The sequence below is a fragment of the Planococcus citri genome, chromosome 4 (assembly GCF_950023065.1).
Source record: "Planococcus citri chromosome 4, ihPlaCitr1.1, whole genome shotgun sequence".
Classification (NCBI taxonomy): Eukaryota; Metazoa; Arthropoda; class Insecta; order Hemiptera; family Pseudococcidae; genus Planococcus; species Planococcus citri.
Window position 1 is genome coordinate 26,676,555 of NC_088680.1, and position 12,685 is coordinate 26,689,239.

The 12,685-nt window shown below is 35.6% G+C and overlaps 1 protein-coding gene across 10 annotated transcripts in view; it reads left to right on the forward strand.

The window, feature by feature from the left end:
• NfI (Nuclear factor I) overlaps nt 1-12,685 on the forward strand; it is a 171,366-nt gene that overhangs the window by 111,890 nt on the left and 46,791 nt on the right. For all 10 annotated transcript variants that reach the window (XM_065364373.1, XM_065364375.1, XM_065364369.1 and 7 more), the window contains 2 exons: nt 3,405-3,596; nt 12,083-12,266. In XM_065364373.1, the coding sequence (XP_065220445.1) occupies nt 3,405-3,596; nt 12,083-12,266 (376 nt within the window). The remainder of the gene's footprint in view (nt 1-3,404; nt 3,597-12,082; nt 12,267-12,685) is intronic.

The window sequence follows — 12,685 nt, forward strand, 5'->3', positions numbered from 1 at the left end:
AAAAAGACGAAAATTGAAAAATTGACTACAGTAGTTCAAAATGTGGTTCTGAGGTTGGATTGATTTGCGCCAAATTCTACCAAAACTTCAAATACTAACGTACATTTCTTGACTTTTGGTAAAGTTTTAAAAATTCAATTTCGGCCAAAAAAATGGGAAAAACCAAAATTTTATGTAGGTACCTACTTTTATTTTGTGGACGAAAAACATTCAGCATGACACCTGACGCAGAACCTCTCCCCCCCCCCCATCTCATCATCTATGAAGTTGAACTGAACTTCAATTAAATGAGTTGAAATTTTCACAACAGCTCCTGGCGCAGAACCCCCTTCCTATTTTTTTACTCATAATAAGGGAAACTATCGAGATTTCTACATCCGATGAGAAAAGAATCGCGATTTTTGGAAAGAGCACTTTCTAAAACCCCCATAATTAAAATTTTAAATAACCGAATTGATTTTTCGATTTTTAGAAAATTGTTGAAAATTCAAAATTAATTATTTTCGGCGATGCATGTTTTTTATTTTCTTTTTGTTGAAAATTTAAGTATCAATCTCAACTCTTCCTAACCGAATTTTAACGATTTCCAACAATTCTGGAGCCTCCAGTGCCATTTTTGACCTCTCCAGAATTTTAAAATTTCTCCAAAAGGCGTGAAAACAAATTGAGGTAGCCAAAAATCGAGTTGTGGTTTATCCAAATTTGAGCAAATTCTAAGCGAACATCTCAAGTGATTTTTTTTACAAAATTTTTTTGGTAATTTGTTACATTTTTTTTTATAAAACACCCTCGAGATGGTCTGTCTAGAAATTGAGAATAGGCCACAACTTAATTTTCAGCTGTCCAAATTAATTTTCGTGTCTTCTACAGAAAATTGAAGGCTCCAGAATGGCCGAAAATGGGGAAATTTGATTCGTGAGAGTTGATGTTAGTTTTGGGACTAATTTTCATAATTTTTACCCAGGCCAATATAGATACCTGAAATATGTACGCCTATTTTTTTTAATCGGCATAAATCACCGAAAGTGGTCAATTTTGGATTTTCAAAAAATCGCCAAAAACCGTCAAATCAATTTGAAAAGTCAAAATTTTGGTTATGAGGGTTTCAGACCATGCTTTTTCTAAAAATCGCGATCTTACTCGTATTCAAAGCGGAGGCAGACACCTTGAGTTATTGATTGATATATACATAATTTGATTTGAATTTTTGGCGATACTGGAAGATTTATGATCAAAATTTGTGACCCTTGTGCCCGTAGAGAGGGAGGGGGAGGATATGAAGAGTCCATTTTGAAAATTAGTTTGAAAAAGAGACTGGAAAAAGGTGTCAATTTTTTCAAATTTTCAAATAAATAAATTTCAGTTTTCTGCTAATCATGAGAAGTTAAATTTTTTAAATTTTAGGTAATTATCAATCTTGATCATCATAATTATGTATTCACCTATTCTTTAGAAAACTTCAGACATAGATTTGCTGAAAGTTCGATAAGTCTCGAGATATGAGCCTTCGACCCCCCCCCCCCCCTCCTATTTAACCAAAGATTCCAAACCTTGTTGAGATTTAGCGAAATCTTGCGGCTTAATTTTATTTTAGTTGTTGTACAGTCTGTTCATCATTTTTCAACTTCTCAAATTTTTGTTCTTTTTTTCCAAATATGAAGCCAAGATCCCCGAAATCCTGCATTGGCTGTTACGAATGCTTCATGGAAATGGAATTTGAATCGTTCAAAAATAATGAAAATATCGTTAATATAGCCCTACAATATCTCTCTTTCTCTCCTCCTCGTTCAAGGAGAAAAAGTCTCAAATTCAACCTAACACGTTACATCCACTCGTACAACTCTCTGACCACAATCGAAAGATGCTGAGGAGGGTAAAACCCATTCATACGAAAAGAAAACCCTGGACGAAGCGAAGGGTTCGCTTGCTCGTTCCTACCAGCACATCTTTTTATATACGGCAAGTTGTTAACACACGACTCTTACGCTAATAAATTTAAAACATTTAGAGCAGTGGACGAATGTACATACATATCAGCGCAGGAGGAAAAAAAGCAGCAGCGGCAAAAGGGCACCAGGGTAGGTACATTTGAATGCGATGATATGACTAGACTGCGTAAATAGACCTGATAAGGAAATAAGAAACGGCTTTTAGTTAGCTGCGAATGAAGTAAACAATAAAAATAAGGATAAGGGTTGTTGTCGTTGTCGTCGTCGTAGCTGCGACAAAAAAGGATGCAGCGAGGGTACGAACGAGAAAAAAAGGAGACTAAACCAGCGTCGTTCGGGTCCATTCGTGTGAGCATCGCATACATGGTTCGAATGATGTAAACGACTCTGCGGATGCTAGTGCGGATAAGGCGATGACGACGACGACGACGACGGGCAGAGCAGGTCAATCCGGTAAAGTGTGAACAACCAAACGGAGCGTAAAAAATGCTGATTTTACATGGCATTAAGTCCATTGCCAACATGCTATATTTATGGCTGAAAAGTACAGCGCAGCGCGACCATCAAGGTGAACACAAGTAGCCAGAAGGGAGCAGCGAGCAGGGAGATGGGGAGAAATTCGTGAAAAACGTTAAGCAGACCGGTGACCATTACACACATAAAATTCTGCGAAGTCTACAGAACACATCGACGATGACCGGACTGAGCTGGGATTCTTGCTGTTTGTTGTTTGGATCCCTTATATGTGTATAATGCAGTCAGTTCTTTTCTATGGTGAAATTTTCTACCTGCCTAGTTTCATTCACCCCTTCGCAGATTTTTCTTCACCCTACTGAAATTTCTATGAATATTTCAAATAACGTGTGAACTCTGCTGCGGTGCTTGTTGTTTTTCTTCTATTTTTTTTTAATGTTTAGGGATGAAAGTTTCGATGGTGTTTTTTTTTTTTTTTTGATAAAACAAAACACGAGAATTTTTTACAGTGTAAATCATCGATAGAGCGAATGGTGAATTTATATCCCGGCAGCGGTCAGTTTTAAAGAAACTAAACGCAGCTATTTCGTGTTTGCGGTAATTTACTACACACGCCCAGTAATTTCTCACTTTTATTTGCAGGATACGCGGGAATTATTCGACTCTTGGGAATGTTTTGCTTTCGAGTTAACCAGGGGTTTAGTAATACGCCCAAATTTTCCTAACGTTGTAAACTGGTGTGCGACGCGAATGCACCGATGTTTGCACAATCACAATACCCATCCGAACACTGGACAATACTCTCAATAAGATTCTTTGTCCACCAAAATATGTATAGAGTCTTGTGGCTTGTTTATCAAAATATATGCTATTGTAAGCTATGACCGAGCTACATCCACTCGTGTATTATGCTCGCGAATTGAATTATTTATTATGGTGTTGTAAGTAATTTTGGATTTTTTTTCGTTTGTTTTGTTGCAGAATGAAAAACCAGAAGTCAAACAGAAGTGGGCTTCTCGTCTTTTAGGCAAATTGCGTAAAGATATCACGCAAGAGTGTAGAGAAGATTTTGTACTTAGTATTACCGGAAAGAAACCAGCAATGTGTGTACTTTCGAATCCAGATCAAAAAGGAAAGATGAGAAGGATAGACTGTCTACGACAAGCTGACAAAGTGAGTTTTTTTTAATCTACCTATCTTGCTTGATTATACTTACTGTACATTTTGATGCTCTTTTCCAAGTTGTTAATAAAATATGATTTGTGTGTTGGGGAGAGGGGGTATAATCATGATGTTAATTAGGAAGAGAGGGGGAGGGAGGGAGGAGAAGACAGACTTTAGGAATAAATCCACATTAGTTCAGCCGAGTTTTCAGTCATTCGATGTTACTTTTTTCAAGGCTTTTTATATCCTCAGTTACAATGACCACAAATTTTGCATAGAACAATACAAAATTGCGAAAGTAGTACTCAAATTTCACTAAAATGAATAAGGTGATACTCATGATTGAAAAATGAATATTTTGCAATAATTTCACTGTTGTTCCATTCTAGGTTTCTTGTGACCACCTACGTTTGAAATTCTAAATTTGAAAACTCAACATTTCAACACATTCCAGCTGAACAGCTCAAGTGGGATTTTTAATCAGATTCAAAATTTCCACTATTGGAAAAAATTGCTTGAAAATCTATATTCAAATCACGAACTTTATGATTCAAATCATGATTTGCAAATAATTTGGGCAATTCACGATTGGAATTCAGGGTATCTAACAGGTAGTAAAAGTAGTGAAAAGGTAGTGAATTTAGTCAAAAAAAGGTAGTGAAAAAATGAAAAAATTGAAACGCGCAACAAAGATCTTCAAATTATTGAGAAAAAAAAAGTTTATTTTAGATGAAATTAAAAAATACTTTGCATACAAATTTTCTTCAAATTTAAATTTTTTTTGAAAATGTTCCTGTGAAAAATTTGACTTTGTTAATTCTTTCGTATGGGGAGGGGGAGGGTCGAGTGGAAATCTTTCTGAAAATTTGGTTGAAAACAGGTTGTGAAAAAGTAAAAAAAAAAAATCCGTGAGATACCATGGAATAATTTCAAATCACAGTTTTCGAGTCTGGTTGCATTTCATTTTTAATTTAATTTTATAAGAACCGTCTGAACAGAACCTAAATCTGAATCACTGGCCAACTGATGAATAAACACCTTTTTCCAACTCTTTCCAGTAATGAAAATACAGATGAAAGTTGAAAAAATATATTCGAATTACGAATCCGGAATCGCCCAAAATTTAGATCACAACTTATGTGAAATTAAATTATACTTAATCCCTTTCTTTCGCGAACTTTTAAAATTGATTCCAATATTTTTCACAAATAAAGTGAACATTTTGAAAAAAGTCCTGCAAAGTATAAAAAATGCTGGGGAAATCGAGGTCAAAGATTAGGTACAGATTGGCCAAAAATTATGAATTTAATTCTGAGAAATTAGAAATAGTCTCAAAACTTCAAAAGCGATCGACAAAAAATTCAGCATCTTTTCAACATAGGAAAATTCAAAAATCTCCTGGAGGCTCAAAAAAGCTCAAAACCGATACCGAATGATTTGAGATTCCAAAAAGAGGTACAGACCTAACCAAAAAAAGGGGAGAAATGGCAAAAAAAAAAGAATAATACATACGACTGAGTCAATGATTTTTCATTCTAAAAGGCCAAAAAATATTATTTTTCAAAACCTCAAAGAATTATCTTACAAAAGGTCCTCGAGGACGAGACTTGGAATGAATTGCAGGCAGATTTATTTCTCTATTTTAAAACGTTCTGTTGAAAAAAAATAAAGGATATTATAGAATCATTTTTCAACGAAATTTTAAATTTCAAATACTTTGTCCAAAATTGAAATATTTGTTTGTTCTTTTTAATGCGTTTTTTGAAGAAAAAAAATGATTGGATTTTCCATCTTCTCATTCCCTTTCTTTTTCAAAAATCATCACTTCAAAATGAGCAGTGTTATTTTCATGAAAGTCTTCTTCATCTTCTCATCGCATTTCCCTTCAAAGACATTCGTCTGACTCAAAAGCAATCAGTTTTAGGTTGTTTGAGAGACTGTAACGAAGTTTGAATTTAAAAAAAAAATTGATTAGGAACCCTCTCAATTTTTTTCGAACTCTTTCACGAAATTCCAAGTGTAATTAGTTCAAAAAATAACGAATTCTTCAATGAATTAGTAAGTTACTCCTATGTTTTGGAACTAGACAAAAGATTCAGTTTTGAACTTTACTGACACCACTGAAATTTTATGCCAACTCCTTGAAACGAACGAGAAAGCTTCCAATAAACCCCAATGCCTCATCCAGAGTTTTAAGGGCTCAAGTTCATTTTTAGCCCTTCTTGAGCATGCAAAAGTTGCTAGAGGGACTGGAATAGCCTTATTGAATAAACTGTTTTCGACTAAAGCGATTTTATAGACTTGAATGATGTCATTTAAAGGAATGAATCGTATGAGGCTTCATTCTAATGAATCACATTTTCCTGCATTTTTTCTGGAGTTTGTCTGTTGATCAATTTACCTACTTTGGATTGAGACATCAGGAATTTTTATATTGACAGCTCAAACTGATTTTAAGAGTGTCCAATGTCCATATTAAGCCCCCAACAAAATTATCATGGTCGAATTTCATCTCAAAATTCCGAGAAAATTCCATTGTTTAAAATTTGTGGTAGTTTTATATTTCTGTGATAAAGGAGGAGGGGGATGGGTTGTAGATGAATGTAAAATGACGAATTGAATGACTTTTTTTTTTTTTTTAACATGGAACAAATTTTCAGATAAGTATCTATGATTTTGTTGGAAAACAGGCAAATTATTTTTCTTTTCTTTGATATTTTTCACCTTTTTTGAAATTTTATTCACGAAGTTGTTGAGGTTCGGACTATCCTCTTCTGCTTGAAGAGAGATGACGTCTACCTTTACATAGGTGAGTTGAGCAGAACTCAACTCGCAACCTAGGCTCAAGAGCTCATAGGTGATTCTGGGGTGTAGAAAACACTTCATAAATAAATCACCGGAGGTGCGCACTTGCCAATTGATGTATTTACCATGTAATATACAATCAATTGACTAAAACATATGAGAGACAAAACAGTACATGGCACAAGGCCTAAAACAATTTCCCTAACCGCGAGATTACAATCACATGCGAACGGATCAACAGTTAATTATAATACTAAAGAGAAGTCTTCTACCTAGCTCGGAAGTGGCTCGGAAACCAGTTCCTATAGATCGCGCTGTCTGTAGTACACAGCAGTGCAGCCACTTCCCTCAGGTCCGATCTTCCCTTTAGGTGGAAGTGAAGGGCGCAATCCCTACCGTTACATTGCCCCAGTTTCTTGACTCAGCTTGACAGAGGAGGTGCTGAGGCACGAAGCTCAAAAGACCTCAGGTCAGTAATGGTAGGGATGAACTGGAGGACCACCTGCCCCGCTTCGTGGATTCCGCAGCTTCTCTGATGACATCTACATGATATTCAGCTTGATTTGTCAACATCTACCTGATCTTCATGTAGTAGTGTAGGTCTCCTCTAAATAAACTAAAATTATGGCTACTACCTACATACATACAAATTAAGTCATGTCAATTTACAATAGTCACAAAAAACAATTTAAAAAAAATTTCACAAACAGTCAACATTATCAAAAATAATTCACAAAAGTAAAAATGTACAAAAATTAAGTATTAAAAATTAAAAACTGACAATCCGCCACACCATAGCAGTTACGAGAATGAGTAGGCTAAAGAATGTTAATCAACACAGTATTTGGTAGGTTCAATCTTTCCGTAATATACACGTAGTCATCTTCTTTTTATTCTACCTGTGTTGTTCTGCTCCGTTCAAGTTGTACTCTACCTATCACTGGTTAATTCGGCAGGTTTTTTCAGTACACATCACAATACCAATATTTCACACGTTTCCATTTTGTAAGTCAGCTGATAAATAACTGTGTGATATTTGTAAAAATTTCCAACAAATACTTCCGATAACAATGTATAAAAATCTCTTATCAGCTGCTAGGTACCTCGGACGTGATGGCAGGGAGATAAGATTAGATATGTTGGCTCTCTACCATGCAAATAAAATAGTGTCAAATTCTACCTATGTATCTGCATGTTGAAACTCAGTAACCAATTCACTATTTTCATGATAGTGGGGGGTCCGTGAAGCTTGTATAAAGTTGATTTGTCCCAGTATTTCTTCTTATATTTTTGCACATTAAAAAACTACACGGTGTCAATCTACATCTCCAAGGTATTGATGGCATCTCAACTGCATTGAAACAAATTTTCAGCTTTCAGGTAGAGCACTCTTCTTATTGGGCTGTTGTATTGCCCCTGCATCTTGATTTGAAAATTTTCAAGTAGACTCTACTGCCCCTGTGGGCTTTTGGATGCAGCTTCATTTCAAAAATTTCAGTTGACTCTACTGCCCCAGAATTTATCACAAAAATCTCCGAAAAACCAGGATGGATAACCTTGAAAACATCTACCCAGCTCACAATGCATTTGCTTCTCGTTTTTATTCACAGGTGCGTGCTGAACTTGAAACTTCTCGCTTGACCTTGAACTACTCTGCCGAGCAAGTATAACTGTGCTCAAATTTTCCAAACTGTGACAGGCACAAGTTTGAACAGAGGTTCTAATTACGCGATTTTCGGCCACTTTTCCGCGATTCTTTCGATAATTAAATTTCATACCTTTTATTACAATGTTCCAATGGTTGCATAGTTGGTCTAAAAAGGGTGGTTTGGTAATCTGCTTCAGTAGCTGGCTTTTCTGATGACATCTACCATTTTTTCTTCATTTTTGGATGCCCCAGAGTCATTATTGAGAAATTTTGCGTCATCTTTTTTTGAAAAATTTCTCCACACAGCACTTTGGAAACAGTTTTTTGGATATTTGGCTTCATCCGCTTGACTTCAAAATATGTTACAATTTTTCTCTTCATTGGCTCCGAAGTCAATCTACCTTTTTTGCTGAAATTGGTACTCAGAATGTTTGACCTTGCACAGTTACTTTCTTCTTGTCAAACTATGCTCATTTTTTCCAAAGTCAAACTTGCACAGGTGTGCACAAAAGCTGAAATTGTGCTTTTTTGTTGGAATTTTTCAGCTGCACTTGGTAGGCACTTGGATTTCGTGATTTTGAGCTCCTAAAAGTTCCTGAGCTACCTTTTTCGAAGACCTCCGAGGTCACCAAGTTGATCTTTATCCATACTGAGATGACTTCTGACAGTTGAAAGAAAGTTGTTTCGAAAAATCCAGATTATTACAAGCAGTCATCTACCTTATTTGAACAAATAATACTTCTTTTTTTGTTCACCAGTAAGTGCCCCATTCAGATTTGACACTTTGACCTCAAACTTCTACCTTGAGCATGTCGAAGTGTGCCTGGATTTTTCACACTTCGGACCTGCACAACTGTGCTCCACTGCTCAAAGTTGACTCTTCTTGATCGGAATTTTCAGCTGCAAATTAGTGAGCTTTCCGAGATGTCGCGATATTCTCACTCTTTAGGGTATTCAGACCACTAAAAAGATCGTCAGGTCGCCAGGTTGACCTTATCCAAGCTGGTTGACTTCTTCTCACTTGAATACTTCTGTCGCCAAGTTGACAGGGAGTTCCAGAATTATCCCACGACGACTAGAGATGAACACACGACGATTAGAGATGATCCCACGACGACTAGAGATGAAACTCCGCGAAATCTCTCCGCACCACATCTTCCTCAAGATGAATTTCAGCTTTGCAGCTTCAAATTCCCAGTGGACGGACCACGCTTGGGCGCCAAATGTTGAGGTTCGGACTATCCTCTTCTGCTTGAAGAGAGATGACGTCTACCTTTACATAGGTGAGTTGAGCAGAACTCAACTCGCAACCTAGGCTCAAGAGCTCATAGGTGATTCTGGGGTGTAGAAAACACTTCATAAATAAATCACCGGAGGTGCGCACTTGCCAATTGATGTATTTACCATGTAATATACAATCAATTGACTAAAACATATGAGAGACAAAACAGTACATGGCACAAGGCCTAAAACAATTTCCCTAACCGCGAGATTACAATCACATGCGAACGGATCAACAGTTAATTATAATACTAAAGAGAAGTCTTCTACCTAGCTCGGAAGTGGCTCGGAAACCAGTTCCTATAGATCGCGCTGTCTGTAGTACACAGCAGTGCAGCCACTTCCCTCAGGTCCGATCTTCCCTTTAGGTGGAAGTGAAGGGCGCAATCCCTACCGTTACAAAGTTTTTCATTTCCATTCATAATTTATCAAAAAAATTCTTCTCAAAGTTTTTCATGAAAAAATTTATTTTTTCAATACTTTAAGACTTTTTTCCAAGGTACTTCGTATAAAAAATTTGATTTTTTGACATTTTATTGATGGGAAATTCTGTACTCCTGAGCAAAAACGATACAAGTTCATTTTTTTCGATTTTGCGATTTTTACATCATTGTTCACATCATTGGAAAGAGGTTTGCAAGAGCTTTCCATGATGCAAAAATCTCAAAATCCAAAAAAAATGTACTTAATTCAATCCTTTTTGCTCTGGAGTACAGAATTTTTCTGCCAAGTGTTTCTGCTTGCCAGAACGAGAGAGGAATTCAGTAAAAAGAAAATCGAAAAGGTGGGGCTAAAAAAGAGTACAATCACGTACTTAATGAAATTATGTATGTATGTATATTGAATTGTCAATCAACTAATATGCAGAAGAGAAGTATTTTCGGAAAAAACTGAGATAGGTACTTATAATAATGTATCCAAATAATAAAAAAACTACAACAAAGTAAAATTGTTTCTATTTTTTTTTTCTTTTCAATGAAAATTTGTCAAATTATAAGAAGGTTCAAGGCTCGAAAATAGAAGAATAAATAAAAAAACAATTAGAAAATTGGCAGAAAATTAGGAATGGGAAACCTATATACTCGTATTTAAATTTTCAAAAATTAAAAATTTAATGAATATTGCTATTAGAAGTCATTGCCTGATTCTTGAATGAAAGAAGTGAAACGACTCCGAAAAAAATTTCCTCAAAAACCACAATTTAAAAAAACACAAATTAAAATGAAATTCCTTTTTTTTGTTGAAATTTTCACTCATTTTTTTCATTGCCTGTTACCTTTCCCCCGCGTCTTTTTCATGCCATATTACCCCGCCTATCGTACGAGGGTAAAAACAAGTCATTTAAAAAACATCCCTCTCCGATCTGAATTGAATTTCAATCAATTCCATAAAATTACCACCATCGAAATAGTGAATCACATTCTTGAACATCTTCTAAGCAAAGTACCAAGTTGAGAAAATTCTTTCGGGAATTACATAAAGTAAGAATAATTTATTCTTTTGTATTCTCGATATCGGAAGAAAGCCTACTACATCACCTATTATAACTTATATGAACACAAATCTAAGTCAATTGCGAAGTATAGGCTAAAACAGCGAAAGATAATCTCTTTTTGCTCGTTTCATTCGCGTATAATTTCTCCATAGGCTGTACACAACACAGTAGGATTTTTTTCCCGTCGACATCAGAATTAAAGAACGTGGAAAAAAACGAAGCAGAACAAAAAAAAATAAGAGATATATAAATAAGGTGACGATGCAGGCGACGAAAATGGGAAGTATAAGTATAAAGAGAGTAAACTACAGAAAGAAAAGGAAATGTTTATGTACCTATACTATACGTGTGTATCGGTGTTATAGGCACTTTACGTATTCAACTATAATGTTTTAAAGATACATTGGCATTGCGATAATGTTCAAAGATAGGAAATCTTTTTCCACTTAAATACACCACGCAGCTCAGTTTTGCTAGCTCTTTTTCTCAAACGACATCTCTTCTTCGTTCGATGTTGGCTGCACGAAATTTCCAAACAAATCGCAAACCACGCGAATGGATTTTTAGGGAAGGTTTGAAGCTATACCCTGCTCCTGTCTGCCTCTTCTGTCTTGTTCTTCTTCTGCCGATGCCATCGTTTTTAATATTTCTTCCGGAACGAGCGAATAATTCATTGAGTAAAATAAATTTCATTTACCTGGCTGCGATTAATTTAGCGGAATAATTCGATATACGAGATAGCGTATACCTAGCTAGATGGTGTAAAGTAAACTCTTTTAGTAAAGTTGAACCACCCCGGTGATATTTTTCTCGTAAGGATGAAATTACACTCTATGTATGTTGGAAATATAAAAAAGCTAACGTTGAACGGGGAGAGAGTGCTTTTTAGAAAAAAATAGGGGAGTAACGCGTGCGGTGAATCTTTGTCATTTTTGTGGTATTTCGGTTTAACCTTTTTTTTCTTTCTGAGGCGGTGTTCGCTTTGTGTGTACAACAGAGGTGACCTTATACGTTAATTAGGTTGATGCGGGAACTCGTTTCACCCTTGTTGAATGACATTCACAAAACGACTTTTTTTTTCGTCATTTCGCGAATCGAATTTTTATATATGATTCCGAGGAGAGGACTCGGTATAATATGTATAGGTAAATTGCTGATACTATAATATTCGAGTACGAGATTAATTATGTAAATACGAACGCGGCAGATGTGTAATGTGTTATGATAAAAAAATTTACGTGTATCTGGTTTTTTTTTGTGTTTCAGGTCTGGCGATTAGATCTAGTTATGGTGATATTATTTAAAGCAATACCTTTAGAAAGTACAGATGGCGAACGCTTAGAAAAATCTCCTGAATGTACTCATCCTAGTCTATGTGTTAATCCTTACCACATAAATGTATCCGTCCGGGAACTTGATCTCTATTTAGCTAATTACATTAATAGCCATGGTGAGTTGAATATTTTTTTAATTCGAATTTGATACAGATTAAGTGTTATTTACTTACATTTTTTGTATTTTAAATATTTGTTGTCGTTTGTTCGTCGAACTTTTTCCCAGAAAATTTGTACGAGTCAACCGGGTACCCCTATCTTGATTTGGCATTCAAGGGGAATGTGAGTTAGGGAAATTTCAGGAAAAAAATGTTCCTTCAATTTTAGTGAAATTATCGAGTTGAAGGCAATCTTAATTGATAAAAAATTATCAGTTAAACAAATTTCAGTTTATTGAAAATCTATTAAGTACCTACTGCTCCTGAAGTTCTGTTTGTCCTCTTTTCAAATTCTTCCCAGATAAGATCTCTACGAACTTTTTTCTGTGTCACATATGTTGTTAAGGTTGTGTGACGTTAACTACTCAGGCGCCACC